The following is a 21,586-nucleotide window of genomic DNA, read 5'->3' on the forward strand; positions in this document are numbered from 1 at the left end:
TTAACAATACTGTACAGTGTTTATGTAACACCAGCATGTAGTGCTTATCACTGTGTCTTATAGCGAAATAGAGTAGTAATAACATGAAGTATAGTATTAACCTGGGTGTCTTAATTCCACTCCCAGGTTTCTCCCAGCCAGGGATGATGAATATGAACATGGGTTCAGGAGGTATGGGGGGCATGGCTCCATTCCAGACAGGCATGCCTCCTATGGGCAACTCTCAGAAAGCCTCTCCTCTGTTTGCCTCTGAGCCCCACAAACAGTCCCAGTCCCAGGCCCCCTTTAAGCCCAACGACTCATACCCCTCTGCCCCGGGCCACAACACCCAGTCCCAGGACAACTCTGCAGGTAAGAGGTTGTCTCACACAGAGCAGCTAGATGGGGGGCCTGGGGTGGGATGTCCAGGGCTCCAGTCACGAGTTAAAACATGGTATCAAATGTTAGGAAATCAAATACGTTTGGATGATGATAGATCTTAGATTTGACCGTGAACAGGGTAAACTGTAACCGTCACTTTTTCTAGAGGGTTCCTCAAAGTGCCAGACTTCAGTCATCTTTATCCAAAGGGAATTTTTTTGATACTGTATAAGACCTCTGTTTTTATTTACAAACTAAATGCAGAGCTTATAGTTAAAAGCCAGATAGTGGTACAGTATTAGTTGTTTCTTAGTGGGGCGGCCATCGGAGCAGAAATCCGCGTGTTGCTCCGGCTTAAATTATGATGTTTCACTCTCAGACAACCAGGGTATAACCTTCTAGACCTTTCCAGCCCTCGGCCATATCTTTGGTTTATTATGCAATACCTCAGACCTTTCTGAGACTTTATATCAATTTTGTTTGAGAAGGAAGAATAATTCTGTGATGAGATACCTAAACTTCTTTATTACAAATATTTCCTTAGATAATCTCCCAGAGGCCTAAATTAAGTGCTCAGTTATATTTGGAATAGAGGATTTTTCTTAAAAGATTTATCATGAGCTCCTTCCCCACCTTTGATACTGCTCTCTGAGTGAGGCAACCACGTAGACTAGGAGTAATGTGTCTTCTGGCAGGAGGCCAGGCTGAGGCTCTGGACTACGATGTGCTCTTGGCTTTTTAAATACTAATATTGCATGAAACATAGATGATAGTGCTACCTGCACAAATGTGTTTTTTTTATGGCAACATAATCAATAGAGGACATTGAGGAAAATAGCACATCAATCAATTAGAGAGGAGGGCAAGGATACACAATTTCGAGAGAAAGCCATTAACATTAACGATTGGGTTTAAAGTGGGGAGGGTATTATTATTTTTCATTTCTCTCTGCCCTGTCATGTGAAGTATTGGGGTATACCATCAGTATTAACTGAAGAACATGGATGGAGAGACAATTTCCCACTGGAATGTCTTTATCACTAAATATAAAAAAACACATGCGCTGTATGTTTTTATGTGTATAGTATTTTTCGTTTGTTCCCGCATGTATGTTTTTTCAGTGTGTATGATTGAATGATTTAGATGTTCTTGTGTTAATATGGTCTACTACTAACATTGTCCTCTTCAGTGTGTTTGTACTAGGTTCCCCATGTCACATGACCCCTTCCTCTGGGTTCATTGTTTATCTGTGTTTGTCCATGTGACCTGCCTCTGTTGTTGTTCTGCAGCATGTCAGTTACTTACACATTCACTCATATGCTCATCTACTCATGCGATGTGCTGTCGAGTATACAGCACACACCACACTGCTCAGTGTCAGCACAATCTCCATTCTTCCCCTGCCCTGCCAGAGAGAATCACACCCAATCAGCTGCAATCTCGGAACATTGCAAACAAAAAAACTGTCTCTCTGGCTACCATGTAATCCAGAAGCCTAAAAGTCACATTCTATAAACCTACTGGCCAGGCCGTAAATAAATTCTAGTGGTGGTTGTGTCAATATTATTTAAGTTTTATTAGGATGCTTACTAGCAGGTTCTTTCTCGACAATGCAACAACAATAATAAATATAAGAATACGAAACAAAGTAAATGGCTCAGTAGAAAATAAACATTTAGCATAAATATAATACAGGAAGGTAGGATTTATAGTACAATATTTATACATGTATTAGAGAAAGGGGGGATTGGGGGCAAGTGTTTCAATTGTGCAGTATTAGAAATAGTAAATAAGAGTGGTAGCGGCAATTGTGGTGTGCGTGTGTGCATGTGTGTGTGCATGCGTGTGTGCATGCGTGTGTGCGTGCGCGAAGGTGTGAAGAGTCAGTGCAGTTGGTCAGTCCAGTTCAAGTATTCAGCAGTCCGATGGCTTGTAGATAGGAACTGTTTCTTGTTATCAGACCTCATTCTGTGATACCGTCTCCCCAACAGTAAAGGAGAGAACAGCTCGTAGCTGGGATGTGATGGGTCCTTGATGATGCTGTGGTCCTTCCTCAGGCACCATTTCATTTAGCTTACAGAAATTCTAAACTTAAGTCACAATTTGATTTATTGAATCGTTTTTATTTGTAGTTTAATAAGATAATTTTCTACTCAGTTGTTGAGTTTAATAAATGTAGGTCTGAATTTCTATGAGCAGATAAGATATATACCCAGATTCTTCTGGAGATGATTGGCAATTGGTTTTTGGTCTTCTTTGTTATGGGTAGTGACATTCCTTCCTCCTCTCTGCTCATCAAAAAGTTTGGACAAACCCAAACCCCTTGGCAGATGGTGAGTCCGGGCTGCAAGCCTCAGAGGGTCTCAGCCTCTCCCCCAGCGATTCAGTGGAGGAGAGCCCCAACTCCGACCCCCTCAGCCCCCACGGCCAGGAGACTGGCTCTGGGGGCGAGAGGGGGACCGAGGGGGTCAACAGCGGCAGCATGCAGCAGAAGAGGAAGAAGAAGAAAAGGAGGCCCAGAGAGGAGGTGTATGACTTCATGGACAGGGAAGAGGCTCCGGACTCCTCGAAGGAGGAAGAGGGCGAGACAGAGAGCGGAGCCTCGGACTGCCCGCTGAGTCTGTCCTCCCCGAGCAAGGAGGAGAGCTGGGAGTGTGAGATCCGAGGGAGGGGAGGGGGTAGGGTCAGGGGCAGGAAGAATAAGAGCAGGATGAAGCTGCCAGAGGAGTGGGGGCCAACACCCCAGGAGCCCACGACACCCCATGCCACCCCAGCCTCGGTGTCTGCAATGGTGATGGCCTCCGGTCCGTTAAGCTCAACCCTAGAGAACATCTCCTCCCTCATAGCCGACCCCCAGACTAACCCCTTTAGCAGTTTTATAGAGGACACCAAACCCTCTCACACCTCCACTTTGCCACCACTCACTGAGAACCCCAAACCAAGTCACATCCTCAACAAGGACCCTGCCTTAACAGACACTTCCACTAGTAACTTGAACATGTTTGAGCAACCTTCTCCAGCCAAGGTAAACATGGAGTGGGAGGCTGAGGCTCCTGTTAAAAACACTGCCTCTGCTCCCCTCCATTATGAACCCATGTGTATTGATGACTTCAAAATGCCCCCTCCCTTAGCCACTAAAGATGTCCTACCCCCCAAGAAGGAGGAGGCAGCTCTGTCCTTCACTGACAAAGCCTCCTCTGATCATTGTCGTCAAGAGGCCAACGCATCTATTACTGACCAGAGGCAACTGGGTCCTAAGAGCTCCCCAGGCTTCAGCCCCCAGGTCTCACAGACCTCTTTCCTAGACTCTGTCCTGCAGACCCCCTCAGCCAGCACCCCTGCTTCACAGCCACAGGCCCAGTCTCAGACCACCACACCCCAGGGCCTTCCTCCAAACACCACCACCTCCTCCTCTTTCCAGTGCACTTCTCCTCCACTGCTTAGCCACTCCTCCCAGCCTGATCATGACACTCACAGTCCCCACCCTGCAGTGTGCTCAGACCTCAACCCTGCAGCCCCGCCCTTTATCCCCACCACACTGCCACTCACAGAGCACCAGGAGCCACCGCTGCCAGAGCCCCCCCTGCTGGAAGGTTGGTGACACTGAAGAGGGGACATATCTATCAGTATGGGGGTGTATGATGACATTATAGTGCATGGCTCTCTCTGTGGACTGGGCCTGCTGTTGCTCGGCCATTGTGTGTTTAATAGCACTGTTAGTAACATGCTAACTAATTACCACTATTCTCTAATCTGACTGCATCTGTCTGAGTCCCTACTGGCTGGGCCTTGAGTCCCTTTATCCTGACGGACTGCCTGGCCAGTCTCTGTAGTGCTGTTATGATGATGATGATGATCATGATAATAACACATTCATTGCTATGTGGCTGTCTACCTACCTGAATGTGTAACTGCCCAGCTCGTTTTACCTCATATCCCTCTCCTTTCTAACACTGTAATCATATACTACTTACTCTACTGTCTCTGTAGATTACTATGTGTGTGACTCCTGAGTGACTCCACTCTCCTTGGGATATAATTAGCTAGCTTTCTCCCCCCTGAATGCCATTATCCTAAATTGCAATGAGTAATTCTACACCCTAACTCTTTGACATTGATTCAACCTTTCTTCTCTAATCAAAGGGATGTTGGTTTACAGTGTGATTCTCTCTCTTTCTCTCAAGAGATTGCTTTTTCCCTGACTAAATTATGCTTTTAATTCCTCAAATAGCCATGAGCTGACTGAGGAGTCACTAACTGCTTTTCTTTCACATTCTCTTTCTACTTGTGTTTGTGAATTCACTTTCAGAACCATTTTGAATATCTCAGTGTTCCTCTTTGGAATTCTTAGTTATGCAATTTGCCCATTTAAAAACACATACACATTTTACTTTCAGCCAATTTTTGATTGGAGATCAAAAATACAATAAAAATTGCTCGATGTGCAAGTTGTCAAGTAAATGTTTGCATGATTAATAGGCAAACTGAAATGACTGACAGCTATGTTTTGTCTTTTCTCTCACCCACATGTACTGCGTCTCCTGATGATGGCTCTGATGATGATGATGATGATGATGCTAAATAGGTGAGTCACATTTCCATTATTGCCTTTGAGAATATTTCGATTTCTCATCAGTGGAATAATATGACGTCGAATTCAGTGTTTATTTATTTCCTTATTTGGTACAAATGTTTGCCACAGGTTTTTGTTCTGTTCAAGATTTCTTGGACTTTGCCTCTCACTGTTGTTGAGATATTGTCCATGTCAGGAAAAAGCTGGCACATTTCCTGGCTAGTTTGCTTTGAGTGTTAGTTTGGCCTAGTTCAGAGACTGTACTGTTCTGTGTTGGTTCTTCTTACTTTGGTTTCTCGGTTGGAGATTCCAAGGACTGATAGCTAAGTTAACACTGCTTTCCTAAGTTGTTACCCTGCAGTGTAAGGTTGTTGTAGAGACGCTGTTCCTCCTTCCTTGATGACACAGGTGTTTTTGGTTGACAAATGGTGGAAGTCGTTAGCATACTGCTTGTCTGTCTGCACCCCTCACATTCCCTTACTCAACTCAACCATCCCCATTCAGCAGTCTGTTAATGGGTTATTTACAGATGACCGGGCAGGCGGGTTGGTGTGTGGAGGGACAGTACAGTGAGGGACTGGCCTCTACTGCCCTCTGTATCCTCATCCCACAACTTTCTCTCTCAATCACCATCTTTGTTTTTCATACCTCCCTCTTTCCCCCTAGCAGCCTCTCTGTTTTGCTGCCTCTCTCTCTCTTTCTCTCTCTTCCATCTCCCCTATCTCTCTCTCCCTCTCTCCCTCTCCATCCTCCTCTCCCTAATGCAGTATTGATGGCTGGGACTTTTTTGCAGTTACATAAATCATGCAGCCCTTGTCTTTTTATAGCCAGTGATCTGGGTTTGTGCAGTAGGCACCAGCTGTCAGAGCAGCTCACAGATCACTGCACATGTACATAGCCCATCTGTAAATAGCCCATCCAACTACCTCATCCCCATACTGTTATTTATTTTATTTATTTTGCTCCTTTGCACCCCCGTATCTCTACTTGCACACTCATCTTCTGCACATCTACCATTCCAGTGTTTAATTGCTATATTGTAAATATTTCACCACTATGGCCTATTTATTGCTTTACCACCATTATCCTACCTCATTTGCTCACACTGTATATAAACTTTTTGGATTGTATTATTGACTGTATGTTTGTTTATTACCATGTGTAACTCTGTGTTGTTGTTTGTGTCGCACTGCTTTGCTTTATCTTGGCCAGGTCGCAGTTGTAAATGAGAACTTGCTCTCAACTAACCTACCTGGTTAAATAAAGGTGAAATAAATCAAATAAAAAGGCAGAGGGAGACAGAGGCTTAGAGGCTGTGCGGTGCTGCAGTCAGGGTTATCCCACCACGCCACCACCGGTTTGTGAACTGGTACTGCTCTGCTCTGCCCTAATCTACTCTACTCTGCTCTACTCTGCCCTACTCTACTCTACTCTACCCTACCCTACTCTGCCCTACTCTACTCTACTCTACTCTACCCTACCTAACTCTGCTCTACTCTACTCTACTCTGCCCAACTCTGCCCTACTCTGCCCTACTCTACTCTACTCTACTCTGCCCTACTCTACTCTACTCTACTCTGCCCAACTCTGCCCTACTCTACCCTACTCTACTCTGCCCTACTCTGCCCTACTCTACTCTACCCTACTCTACTCTGCTCTACTCTGCCCAACTCTGCCCTACTCTGCCCTACTCTACTCTGCCCTACTCTACTCTGCTCTACTCTGGCCAACTCTGCCCTACTCTAGTCTACTCTACCCCACCCTACTCTGCTCTACTCTACTCTGCCTTGCTCTGCTTTTCCCTACTCTGCTCTGCTCTGCTCTGCTCTGCTATACTCTATCCTACTCTGCCTATCTCTGCCCTACTCTGCTCTGCTCTACTCTGCCCTACTCTGCTCTGCTGCATAGTAATTTTTCTGGTCAGCCGATCACAGACCGCCCAGCCTGGCAAAGATACCATCCATAAGAGCCAGCCCAGTCTGGCAAAGACACCATCCATAAGAGCCAGCCCAGTCTGGCAAAGATTACCATCCATAAGAGCCAGCCCAGTCTGGCAAAGATTACCATCCATAAGAGCCAGCCCAGTCTGGCAAAGACACCATCCATAAGAGCCAGCCCAGTCTGGCAAAGATACCATCCATAAGATTCAGCCCAGTCTGGCAAAGACACCATCCACAAGAGACAGCCCAGTCTGGCAAAGACACCATCCATAAGAGCCAGCCCAGTCTGGCAAAGATACCATCCATAAGAGCCAGCCCAGTCTGGCAAAGATACCATCCATAAGAGCCAGCCCAGCCTGGCAAAGATACCATCCATAAGAGCCAGCCCAGCCTGGCAAAGATACCATCCATAAGAGCCAGCCCAGTCTGGCAAAGATACCATCCATAAGAGCCAGCCCAGTCTGGCAAAGATACCATCCATAAGAGCCAGCCCAGCCTGGCAAAGATACCATCCATAAGAGCCAGCCCAGTCTGGCAAAGATACCATCCATAAGAGCCAGCCCAGCCTGGCAAAGATACCATCCATAAGAGCCAGCCCAGTCTGGCAAAGATACCATCCATAAGAGCCAGCCCAGTCTGGCAAAGATACCATCCATAAGAGCCAGCCCAGCCTGGCAAAGATACCATCCATAAGAGCCAGCCCAGTCTGGCAAAGATACCATCCATAAGAGCCAGCCCAGTCTGGCAAATATACCATCCATAAGAGCCAGCCCAGCCTGGCAAAGATACCATCCATAAGAGCCAGCCCAGCCTGGCAAAGATGCCATCCATAAGAGCCAGCCCAGTCTGGCAAAGATACCATCCATAAGAGCCAGCCCAGCCTGGCAAAGCATCACCACTATAGTACTGATTGAGATGGGCAGTGCTGAGCAGTCTTTTGTTTTTTAAGGTATAGCTACCTTTCAGTAAATACTTAATCATCATGCTACTGGCTTTAAGTGCATTTCTGTATGTCACAGTGCATATCATCACACTGGACCGAATGTGTTGAAGTCAAGTAAAGGGACGGGTGCTATTTAAGTGTTGTTTACATATTGATTAGTATCGGAAATCCATTACATTTTTTATGATGTATTACTTGACCAAAGAGGCCATCATCTGGTGGTTCAATAAATGACTGGTGCTTATATAATAGTTCTTCACAAGTTTACATTTTGTTTCCCTACATGGATTCCATCTGGCTAGGAGCAGAAGACATGAGCTTGGTGCCCTCACCATTTCATTGTTCCAATCACTGTCCTCTGATGAACTACTACCTAAGGTAGCAGGCGTAAAAAGACACGTGAGCAGTGTCTCCACTTAGGTTGAAAATACTGTATCCCTGACAACCAGAAACATCACCTTGCCAACACTGATAAGGGTGTGGGGGTGGTTTAGTTGATGATGAACGCAAAGTACCGCTGTTCACAGCCACTGTATGGCTTCAGTTCAGTTGGCATCTCTTTGCTCAAGCCAAGGTTGGTCATGGGTGCACCTCAGCCACGCTCAAGGTCCTAAACGATATCTTAACCGTCATCGATAAGAAACAATACTGTGCAGTCGTATTCATTGACCTGGCCAAGGATTTCGTGTCTGTCAAACACCACATCCTCATCGGCAGACTCAATAGCCTTGGTTTCTCAAATGATTGCCTCGCCTGGTTCACCAACTACTTCTCTGATAGAGTTCAGTGTGTCAAATTGAAGGGCCTGTTGTCCGGGCCTCTGGCACTCTCTATGGGGATGCCACAGGGTTCAATTCTTGGGCCGACTCTCTTCTCTGTATATATCCATGATGTCGCTCTTGCTGCTGGTGAGTCTCTGTTCCACCTCTACTCAGACGACACCATTCTGTATACTTCTGGCCCTTCTTTGGACACTGTGTTAACAACCCTCCAGACGAGCTTCAAGCCATACAACTATCCTTCCGTGGCCTCCAACTGCTCTTAAATATAAGTAAAACTAAATTGCATACCCTTCAACCGATCGCTGCCTGCACCTGCCGCCCGTCCAGCATCACTACTCTGGACAGTTCTGACTTAGAATATGTGAACTACAAATACCTAGGTGTCTGGTTAGAATTTAATCTCTCCTTCCAGACTCACATCAAACATCTCCAATCCAAAGTTAAATCTAGAATTGGCTTCCTATTTCGCAACAAAGCATCCTTCACTCATGCTGCCAAACATACCCTCATAAAACGGACTATCCTACCGAGCCTCAATTTCGGCGATGTCACTTACAAAATAGCCTCCAATACCCTACTCAATAAATTGGATGCAGTCTATCACAGTGCCACCTGTTTTGTCACCAAAGCCCCATATACTACCCACCACTGCGACCTGTACGCTCTCGTTGGCTGGCCCTTGCTTCATACTCGTCGCCAAACCCACTGGCTCCAGGTAATCTACAAGACCCTGCTAGGTAAAGTCCCCCCTTATCTCAGCTCGCTGGTCACCATAGCAGCAACCCACCTGTAGCACGCACTCCAGCAGGTATATCTCTCTGGTCACCCCCAAAGCCAATTCCTCCTTTGTCTGCCTCTCCTTCCAGTTCTCTGCTGCCAATGACTGGAACGAACTACAAATATCTCTGAAACTGGAAACACTTATCTCCCTCACTAGCTTTAAGCACCAGCTATCAGTGGGTCAAGCGCAATTCAGTGGGTCGAACACAAGGCGTATGTGGCAGGGGCTTTTAATGATAACAGATTATACTGCACACTGCACTGTACACTGCACTGCCTTCACCCACCTGGACAAAATTCATGCATATGTGAGGATGCTGTTCATTGACTACAGGGCATTCTTCAATACCATAGTACCCTCTAAGCTCACCACAAAGCTAATGGTCCTGGACTTCCTGACGGGCTGTCCCCAGTAATTAGCCTGACTATCAACAATGACAAGACGGCCTACAGAGAGGAGGTAGGCACTCTGACGGCGTGGTGCCAGATAAACAACCTCTCCCTCATTGTCAGCAAAACAAAGGAGCTGATTATGGATTTCAGGAGGAATCAGGATGGGCATGCCCCCATCCTCATCAACAGGGTCGCTGTGGAGATGGTCAAACACTTCAAGTTCCTCGTCGTACACATCAGAGGAGCTGAAATGGTAAAACCACACGGACACTGTGGTGAAGAAGGCACAACAACGATTCTTCAACCTCAGGAGGCTGAAGAAATTTGGCCTGTCCCGAGGGCCCTCACAGTGTTCTACAGGAGCACCATCGAGAGCATACTGTCGGGCTGCATCACAGCCTGGTACGGCAACTCCACCACCGCTGACCGCAAGGCTCTACAGAGGGTGCACCATTGGGTGCACACTGCCTGCCCTCCAGGACACCTACAACACCAGGTGTCACAGGAAGGCCAAGAAGATGAAGTGCTTTGAAAGGCTGGTCATGGCTCACATCAAGACCCCCTAGACCAACAGATCGTACCGCCCCAACAGATCCACAGATGACACAATCGCATTCCACACTGCCCTTTCCCACCTGGACAAAAGGAACACCCATGTGTGAATGCTGTTCATTGACTACAGCTCAGCATTCAACACCATAATGCCCACAAAGCTCATTACTAAGCTTAGGACCCTGGGACTAAACACCTCCCTCTGCAACTGGATCCTGGACTTCCTGACGGGCCTCCCCCAGGTGGGTAGGCAACAAAATGTCTGCCACGCTGATCCTCAACACTGGGGTCCCTCAGTGGTGTGTACTTAGTCTATCCTGTACTTCTTGTTCACCCACGACTATGTGGCCAAACACGACTCCAACACCATCAATACGTTTGCTGACGACACAACAGTGGTAGGCCTGATCTCTGACAACGATGAGACAGCCTATAGGGAGGAGGTCAGAGAACTGGCAGTATGGTGCCAGGACAACAACCTCTCCCTCAATGTGAGCAAGACAATGGAGCTGATCATGGACTACAGGAAAAGGTGGGCCGAACAGGCCCCCATTAACATCGACAGGGCTGTAGTGGAACGGGTTGAGAGTTTCAAGTTCTATCATGGTCCAAACTTACCAAGACAGTCGTGAAGAGGGCACGACAAAACCTTTTCCCCCTCAGGAGACCAAAAAGATTTGGCATAGGTCCCCAGATCCTCAAAAAGTTCTGCAGCTGCACCATCGAGAGCATCCTGACCGGTTGCATCGCCGCCTGGAATGGCAACTGCTTGGCATCTGACTGTAAGGCACTACAGAGGGCCGTGCGTAAGGCCCAGTACATCACTGAGGCCAAGCTTCCTGCCATCCAGGACATATATACCAGGCGGTGTCAGAGGAATGCCCATAAAATTGTCAGAGACTCCAGTCACCCAAATCATAGACTGTTTTCTCTGCTACCGCACGGCAAACGGTGTGTCTAGGACCAAAAGGCTCCTTAGCAGCTTCTATCTCCAAGCCATAACTACTGAACATTAATCAAATGACCACCGGACTATTTACATTGACCCCCCCTGCATTTGTTTTGTACACTGCTGCTACTCTCTGTTTATTATCTATGCATTTTCATTTCATCCCTACCTACATGTAGAAATTACCTTCACTAACCTGTACCACTGCACACTGTGTATAGCCTCGTTATTGTTATTTTATTGGATTACTTTTTATTATTTCTTACTTCAGTTTATTTGGTCAATATTTTCTTAACTTTTCTTGAACTGCGCTGTTGGTTAAGGCTTGTAAGTAAGCATTTTACGGTAAAGTCTACACTTGTTGTATTCGGCGCTTGTGAGAAATAAAGTTAGATTTGATTTGAAGATAATCAGGGACCTCAGCCACACGAGCCCCACTTCCATCACACATTATAGGAGCATCATGGCAAAAACATTTGTATTATTGTTGCATTCACTTCTTACTTCCCCTCCTGCTGCTCCCCCTATAGATATTCCCTCGGAGATTGTAATAAAGTCACCTAATCTACAAATAGGCCTGAAGCTAGACATAAATATTGAATGATAGCAGGATCAGAACTAGGGCACTTGATAAACAATAGCATTAATCTAAAATACAACTATTTGTATGAGCTTTTTCCCTTACAAAGGGTTCAGCCACTTTCCCAGGTCACTATGCCGATATGGACCGCATTGTTGTTGTTGACACTAGACATTGCTTTACATTACGTTGCTCCCACAGTGAGGTAACATACTGTGGTATCATCAAAACATACTACATGTACTACAAATATGAGGCTATTCACCGTTCGGATCATTTTGATTAGAAAACATCTTCCTCAAATGTCTGCTAGCACTCATTGGCTATTAGAGGAATCAATTGAAAGACATCTAATTGTATTTCTTCTGATTTCTCAGCCAGACACATTATGTTTACAAAGCCAAGATAAACCCTTCACAGCCACTGTGGTCTTTTTCCATGTCTCAAGCTTTTCCCTTTTTTTGTTTGGGAACATAATTTGGCAGAATGATTGGATTTTGTTTCATTAGTGTGTGCTCTTCAGTCCACTGGACCATCAGATGTGTGTATTAATGACTCTGCGGCTTCATTAGATGTGACACTGCATTTGGCTGCACTCTAACCCAATTTTGTTGCCATTCCACAAGATAGATTGTAAGCTACCAATGAAGACGTGGGATGGGATGAGTGTAGTGAGATGAGTCTCCATCTTTTCTATTGTCCTTTCTCTCCATCATTATGCCTCCTCTTCCCATCCCTACCTCTGCTTCTTCTTTTTCCTTCTTCATTATTTGTGTTCATCAATCTTCCTCCTCCTCTCAATCTCACCATACTTCCTTTGCCCTTTATCTCTCATCCTCCGACGTTACGATCCAACCCCTTTTCCCAGACTCCCTGGGTCGCTGAGACGACACGTACCATAATCATAGCAGCCTATTTCTGACTGGGAGTTTGTTGCCATGGATATGGGAGGTGGTTTCCGTGGAGATAGAACTACTCAGGACTGCCAAGGAAAAAATGGGGTGTGACAGTCAGGAGGTTAGATGCCAGAAATAGAATTCTCTGACAGACTTCCTCCGTGCTCTATCCCCTGCAAGACCATGGACTGTAAGCTGTATATTGTCCTTTTCTGAGTTCTGAGGCCCTCCCAAAACATCCATGGCATATTGTAGATGGCTGAGGATTGCGACTGCACATGGCCCACCAGCCACTACCCTCTTAATTTCCTTTTCTCAAACAATGTCTTTCTGTTGGTTTTGAATGTTCACCTTGTAAAAAGTCTTATCACACCAAAGGCTGTTATGGTATGAGGCGATTCAGCCTGGTCTCATAGACTAGATGTAACATAGTAAACGTAAACCCGGGACACTCAAATTAGAATGATATGTTACGTTTGGTATGGTTACATAGGACATATGTTTACTTAAGGCATAAACAAAAGTAGGGTGGTTGGTCAGGCAAAGGTCTAACAAACCAAAGGTGGCGCATTCGAATCTCATCATGGACAACTATAGCATTTTAGGTTATTAGCAACTACGTACTAACTTCAACTACTTACTATTTCTTTGCTACTTTGGAACTATGTTCCATGTTAGCTAACCCTTCACCTAACCCTAACCCTTTTAGCTAACCCTTCACCTAACCCTAACCCTTTTAGCTAACCCTTCACCTAACCCTAACCCTTTTAGCTAACCCTTCCCCTAACCCTAACCCTAAATTTAACCCTTTAACTAGCTCCTAAACTTAACCCTAACCCTGACCCTAACCCACAGCCTAGCTAAAGTTAGCTACCTAACCACCTAGCTAGAATTTGTAACATATCATACGTTTTGCAAATTTGTAAACATATTGTACATTTTTGCAAATTCGTAACATATATTACAAATTGTAATTCGTAACATATCAATCAAAACTGGGTGATGAACATCCACAAATTAATACATACCATACAAAATGTAATATATCATACTAAATGGAGTGTCCTGGATTTACGTCCCGGACAACTACGAAATGCTCTGAGACGAGGTTGGGTGATTGTGCTCAGTATAATTGTTTCTTATGCTAGTATGCTAACATTCAACAAAGACATATTCATTCCCACTGGACACAGACATAGAGAGTGGTACACTGGTACATGTCATTATAATTGGGGTCAATTTCCCGCAAGAACATTTTTCGTTCCCTGCAGTGAAGCATTGTATGATAAATTGTATGATAAAGTACATTTTGCTTTGAACTGAAATGCTTTGTGCAATGTTTGTTTGGACAGACCTTTGTATGTGTCTTTATGATTAGGAGAAGAAAACAACATGGATTATGAGTGTCGTTAAAGCTAGAGTAATATTTCTGTGAGAGATGTAAACATAAACAGACAGAATATGTTGGACATGGGTCTTGCATAACAATGTCCATTCATGAGAAGCAGTCCCATTACCATGGTCTAATGAACAGAGAGAAAAACTCTGTTTTGGGGATGTGGCTGACAGTGGCTGTCAGTGGCTGACTGTGGCTGTTGCCTTGTGATGTGTGAGTTTTCCCTAACTGTGTCTGTATCGGGCTGTAGAAAACACTGCTATTTGGTAACTATATACAATACCAGTAAACAGTTTAGATACACCTGCTCATTCAAGGGTTTTTCTTTATTTGTACTATTTTCTACATTGTAGAATAACCGCGAAGACATGAAATAACACGTTAAACAAATCTAAATATATTTTAGATCTTAGATTCTTAAAAATAGCCACCCTTTGATTTGATGACCTGCTTTGCACAACCTCATCAATATCAATCAACCTCATCAACATCAATCAACCTCATCAACATCAATCAACCTCATCAACATCAATCAACCTCACTGTACTGTGCTCATTCCCCTTGTTATCTCCTCCTACAGTAAATTCTGGACTGTTTTGGGGGCGATTACCTAATCTTCATTCATTTATATTTAATTATGTTTTATTTGGCCCCAGTCCTCATGGAGCTGGAGGTGGGATGGGGGCATGGGGGTGTCATCAAGGTTTGAATAATCACTGCCTGCCTTCTACCATAATTGCCAAGAGGGAGGGGTTCTAGTATCTAGTCCAGGACTGCATCAGTGAGGTTGGAGTGAACGTTTCAACGCGGTGTTTGTGTGAAGAATGTGGGTGGGTGTGAATTCAGTTCAGAGATGAGGTGGATGTTTGTGGTTTTGAAGGGTAAAGATAAAATATGTTTTTTATTGTCACATACACCGCATAGGTGAAATGTGTTATTTTAAAAGGTCCATAGTAGTACGGCACCCCTGGAGCAAATTAGGGTTAAGAGACTTGCTCAAGGGCACATTGACAGATTTTTTACCTTGTCGGTAAAGGGTATTCAAATCAGCATCCTTTCAGTTACTGGCCCAATGCACTAACCGCTATGTCAATGGAGAGTTATCACACGTTCTTTTTCGAGGGCAGTCATTCAATACCTTCCTAACAGAGTAGCCCATCGCATGTGGCTACAGCAGAGGGGAGGAACACAGTGTCCGCAACCAAGTGCACAAACAAAACACAATAAACAAAAGAGCCAAAGGGTCCAGGGCCAGGAGCCAGAGATGTACAACCAGGGCCCCTGATGGGGGCAGGAAGGCAGGGAGGAGGAGAGGGGCAGTGGGTACAGTAGTGGGCATGGAGCAGGGTGATAGGGGGAGGAATTGGAGATGACAGAACAGCATGGAAAAGCACATTATACCACCAGAACCGTGAAGAGATGTGTAGCAGTAATGGATGCTGTTACAGAGAGGACAGATTCATTCAAGTAGAATGGCTGTGGAAACACTGTATCCCCCAAAGCTACTCTCTCTGTTTGCTAAGTTTCTACTGTAATGCCAAGCTGCCTGACGAGTCAGAACTGCGGTTTATAGGACACCAAGGGAGGGTGTGTGTATTAGTATTTGTGTGTTAGTGACGTACATTTCTGTGTACGTGACGTTCATTTGTGTGTGTGTGGGTGTGTGTGTTTGACTGAGCTTACTGGTGGGAGGCATGAGTCGAGAATCTGCTCTCGCAAATAGGGATATGTTCCGTGGAGTCATGTGACCAAAGCTCTGTTAGGGCTGTGATGTCAGAGAGAAATGGAGAGAGAGAGGGAGCAGCATTCAGTTCATCCTCAGAGACTCATCTGATCAGAGCACAGACACAGAGAGAAACACACAATTACTTCCCTCGCACACATAGACTGCGCTTCACAGACGCACCACATAACACAGATATAGTACATTAACAGCCTTCCTTACCTCCAAGGGAAGATTAGCTGTCTAGAAGAATAAAGAGTATCCATCAAAAGGAAGCAGCAGAGAGAGAGAGATCGAGAGAGAGAGGTGAGGATGTCTTCTCTCTCCAATCAGCAGCAGGGTGGTGGTGGTGGACAGCTCTGTGAGCACACTGAGCTGGGCAAGGTGCCCTCTGGCTCTATGGCGTCTCCTCAGCAGGCCCTTCAGGGCTGGGACTGGCAGCAAGACCAGATGGGACCACTTGGTTTCGGTGGCAGCCCAGGAGTACCCAGGCTAACCGACGAGGACAAGCTCTCAAGCCTCCTTGATGGACAATCTGGATCAGGGTTCAAGGTGGAGTTGTCTGACCTAAAGGTGCCAGTGAGGATGGGTGTCGGACTTGGGCCGTCTTTTGGTCTGGGCAGCGCCGGGGAGAGCCCCACAAGTCCCCTCTCCTCCTCGTCCTCTCCAGCCTCACCCGGGATACTCCTCTCCACCCCAGGACAAAAACACAGGGCCAATGGAGCCGCAGCCCAGCTCGGGTCCCCTGCTATGCAGCAGGATGTCTCACCATTCCCTAACACACAGAAGGTGGACAATTGCGTAAGGAATCCCTCCTTCTCTGGGCTGCCCCAAACAGGCCTCAAGCCTGCTGTTCAGACTGTTCCTGCTGCACCTGCACCTGTAGCCAACTACTGTGTCATTGGTGTTGTCAACGACAACTACTCTAAGGGTGGAGACTGCACTGTGTCAGGATTCTCAGAGGACAGTGACGAGGACATGGGGCCTACTCTACCTCGAGGAGGAGGTACCGAGCAACAACACAAAGCCGTGAGGCGCGCTATGTCTGACTGCTCCCACCTGTCTGTGCCAGGTAGCTTGGACTTTTCCCAGTACCCAGGGCAGCCTGGCGGACTGGTGGACCTGCCCTCATCTGGAAGTAATGTTATGGGGTCCAAGTCTCCACATTCAGCGGTCCAACGCTCTCTGACAGTGGGGGGGGAGAGAAAGACTGTGTCACCCACACTCTCTCCTCTGTCCCCACTGAGCCCTGTCAGGGCCCCCAACTCCCCTCCACCCAGGAGGGGTACTGGTAATGGGATGTCACAGAGCCAGAGTGAGAGTGTCCTACTGCCGGTTCCCCTCAGTGGAAAAACCTTCAACATCAATACTAAAAGCTCCATGGATGGTAGGTGACTATGATTTGAGGCCTATTCCTCTGTTGCTGGAACAGCTCTCATTAATTTGTTCTAACATCATTGACCTACAGTCATTTAAGTATATAGATTTGGGAGTTCAGGTTTATTTGTGATCAGTGGGCAGTGGTATTTCTCTAGGCTGGAATAGTTGTTTGTTTCATTGACAATGATTGGGTGCTGAAAGACAAAATGGAGGAAGCCAAAAGAAGAATGGATGTAAAACAAATCATAATAATACTCACCAGCTTGAATTAGGTTTCTTTGGTATATTTACACTAGGATGATTTGCTTCTCAAAGAGCGTTGGTTTGAAGATAGCAGGACAATTAAAAATTCAGAAAGAATATAATAAGGGAATTTTTACATCTATTGTTTTGTCTACCTTTTGTTTTGACAAAATGTCAAAGGCACCATCATTGAAGAGTCAAGTTCCTCTAAATATATGAGTGTCTATTGAAATACTGAGGTTCGTTTACCCTCTCAAACCCCCATCTTCAAATGACTGTGTTGTTTAGTGATGCATCACATCAAGTGGCACTCCATCGATTGGCTAGCACTAAGGGAAGGGTGTGTAGTTGATTTGAAATCGAGTCTGGGTAATCATTTAAACAGAGAGTAGTCATTTCTAGTGGTGCTATGTGGGGACTCCTGGGGATGCTTTCAGATTGGATGACTACTCCATGTTATTCATAGACACACTTAGATTCAGTAACACCAAACAGGCAAGGCAGTCTGGAGCCTGAGGCCATTTTTCTTGCAGTATATACAGATGTCGGATCTTAATATGACCCATTTCATCGTAGGAGGAAAATAATCCTGCAGCAGGATGATTTGAATGAATATTGAATATTTACAATTGCCGCCAGGGGGCAGCTGGAAATGGTGTTTGTAGACTATACAATGCAGTACCATACCCAGGGGGCAGCTGGAAATGGTGTTTGTAGACTATACAATGCAGTACCATACCCAGGGGGCAGCTGGAAATGGTGTTTGTAGACTATACAATGCAGTACCATACCCAGGGGGCAGCTGGAAATGGTGTTTGTAGACTATACAATGCAGTACCATACCCAGGGGGCAGCTGGAAATGGTGTTTGTAGACTATACAATGCAGTACCATACCCAGGGGGCAGCTGGAAATGGTGTTTGTAGGCTATACAATGCAGTACCATACCCAGGGGGCAGCTGGAAATGGTGTTTGTAGACTATACAATGCAGTACCATACCCAGGGGGCAGCTGGAAATGGTGTTTGTAGACTATACAATGCAGTACCATACCCAGGGGGCAGCTAGAAACGGTGTTTGTAGACTATACAATGCAGTACCATACCCAGGGGGCAGCTGGAAATGGTGTTTGTAGACTATACAATGCAGTACCATACCCAGGGGGCAGCTGGAAATGGTGTTTGTAGACTATACAATGCAGTACCATACCCAGGGGGCAGCTGGAAACGGTGTTTGTAGACTATATAATGCAGTACCATACCCAGGGGGCAGCTGGAAATGGTGTTTGTAGACTATACAATGCAGTACCATACCCAGGGGGCAGCTGGAAACGGTGTTTGTAGGCTATACAATGCAGTACCATACCCAGGGGTTAGCTGGAAATTGAGTTTGTAGGCTATACAATGCAGTACCATACCCAGGGGGCAGCTGGAATCGGTGTTTGTAGACTATACAATGCAGTGCCATACCCAGGGGGCAGCTGGAAATGGTGTTTGTAGGCTATACAATGCAGTACCATACCCAGGGGATTGCTGGAAACGGTGTTTGTAGACTATACAATGCAGTACCATACCCAGGGTGCAGCTGGAAATGGTGTTTGTAGACTATACAATGCAGTACCATACCCAGGGGGCAGCTGGAAACGGTGTTTGTAGGCTATACAATGCAGTACCATACCCAGGGCAGAGGGCAGCTGGAAACGGTGTTTGTAGGCTATACAATGCAGTACCATACCCAGGGGGCAGCTGGAAACGGTGTTTGTAGGCTATACAATGCAGTACCATACCCAGGGGGCAGCTGGAAACTGTGTTTGTAGGCTATACAATGCAGTACCATACCTAGGGGGCAGCTGGAAACGGTGTTTGTAGACTATACAATGCAGTACCATACCTAGGGGGCAGCTGGAAACGGTGTTTGTAGGCTATACAATGCAGTATCATACCCAGGGGGCAGCTGGAAACGGTGTTTGTAGGCTATACAATGCAGTACCATACCCAGGGGGCAGCTGGAAACGGTGTTTGTAGTCTATACAATGCAGTACCATACCCAGGGGGCAGCTGGAAACGGTGTTTGTAGGCTATACAATGCAGTACCATACCTAGGGGGCAGCTGGAAATGGAGTTTGTAGGCTATACAATGCAGTACCATACCCAGGGGGCAGCTGGAAACGGTGTTTGTAGACTATACAATGCAGTGCCATACCCAGGGGGCAGCTGGAAATGGTGTTTGTAGGCTATACAATGCAGTACCATACCCAGGGGGCTGCTGGAAACGGTGTTTGTAGACTATACAATGCAGTACCATACCCAGGGTGCAGCTGGAAATGGTGTTTGTAGACTATACAATGCAGTACCATACCCAGGGGGCAGCTGGAAACGGTGTTTGTAGGCTATACAATACAGTACCATACCCAGGGGGCAGCTGGAAACGGTGTTTGTAGACTATACAATGCAGTACCATACCCAGGGGGCAGCTGGAAACGGTGTTTGTAGGCTATACAACGCAGTACCATACCCAGGGGGCGATGGTTTGGGGTAGGATCTGCAAACTAACTGACCTCATACCATCAAGTATCATCAATTATTCTCACGGCTTGCTTAAGCATTGTGAACTGCCATAGCGCAGTGGTCTGAGCAGCACACTTCTGCTCGGAGCATCATGAGTTTGCGCCCAGTGCTGAGCAACTATTTTGACATGGAAACTAATGTTGGTGTAGCCTACTATGATTATTTAACAAATCTAAAGGCAGCTGCCTGCTGCCTACCTGCCTCCAAAGGCATCTACCTTCGTAGGGAGCACTTCTCCAGTTGGCACAAGATTTGAAGGCAGCATCACATGATAGCGCATTGACATTCGCCCAGCGCCATACGTTTGTAGCCACTGTAGCACCGTGAGCAACTAGTGCTAGCAATTCAGTGACCTATCCCAAAATGGAGATATCTGACACAAATAAGAAGTAAACAAGTAACAGAATCGATCTCCTCTTTACCTGTTAATAAATGAAGTTGACACCGACCAGAATAATTATCCTACGGTATAGGGTCCTCCTTGCACATGTTTTGGTCTGCTGCTCCATCATTGTGAACATGACAGGTAAGCTTGCATGCATAATAATATACAGTCTATGAGTTTTTTGACATAGCTAAATAAGCTATTTTACTGACTGTTTAAGAATGATTAATAGCCAGAATAGTAGTGTTTCACTGTGAAACTAATATTGCATTAGATATGTTTTTCTTCTTCTAATGAGTAGGCCTGCATTGTGATTAATTGATACAACTATCACACCAGTGCATATGATAAATTTACACTCCCTTACATAAACTAAGTGCATTGGATACAAAACAAATACTGGCATGTGATGAAGGATAACATGGCCAATACATACAGAACAAAAATGTAGATGCAACATGTAAAGTGTTGGTCCCATGTTTCATGAACTGAAATAAAAGATCCCAGATATGTTCCATATGCACAAAAAACATATTTTTCTCAATTTTTGTGCACAAATGTGTTTACATCCCTGTTAGTGAGCATTTCTCCTTTGCCAAGACAATCCATCCACCTGACAGGTGTGGCATATCAAGAAGCTGATTAAACAGCATGATCATTATAAAGGCCACTCTAAAATGTGCAGTTTTTTCACACAACAATATGCCAAAGATGTTTCAAGTTTTGAGGGAGCGAACAATTGGCATGCTCACTGTAGGAATGTCCCACAGAGCTGTTGCCAGAGAATTTAATGTTTATTTCTCTACCATAAGCCTTCTTCAACGTCATTTTAGAGAATTTGACAGTACGTCCAACCGGCCTCACAACCGCAGACCACGTGTAACCACGCCAGCCCAGGACCTCCACATTCAGCTTCTTCACCTGCGGGATCGTCTGAGACCAATCAACTGGTCAGCTGATGAAACTGAGGAGTATTTCTGTCTGTAATATAGCCTTTTGTGGGGAAAAAAACATTTGAATTGGCTGGGCTTGGCTCCCCAGTGGGTGGACCTATGCCCAGTGATGTGAAATCCATAGATTAGGGCCTAATGATTTAAAAAATAATAATTGGCTTATCTCCTTATATGAACTGTATCTCAGTAAAAT

The 21,586-nt window shown here is 45.6% G+C and overlaps 1 protein-coding gene across 5 annotated transcripts in view; it reads left to right on the forward strand.

Moving 5' to 3' along the window:
• Positions 1-21,586, forward strand: part of LOC115114478 (microtubule-associated protein 4-like) — a 73,798-nt gene that overhangs the window by 31,533 nt on the left and 20,679 nt on the right. For all 5 annotated transcript variants that reach the window (XM_029642740.2, XM_029642741.2, XM_029642742.2 and 2 more), the window contains exons 5-6: positions 127-351; positions 2,664-3,953. In XM_029642740.2, coding sequence (XP_029498600.1) covers positions 127-351; positions 2,664-3,953 — 1,515 coding nt within the window. The remainder of the gene's footprint in view (positions 1-126; positions 352-2,663; positions 3,954-21,586) is intronic.

The sequence above is a fragment of the Oncorhynchus nerka genome, linkage group LG9b (genome assembly GCF_034236695.1).
Source record: "Oncorhynchus nerka isolate Pitt River linkage group LG9b, Oner_Uvic_2.0, whole genome shotgun sequence".
Lineage (NCBI taxonomy): Eukaryota > Metazoa > Chordata > Actinopteri > Salmoniformes > Salmonidae > Oncorhynchus > Oncorhynchus nerka.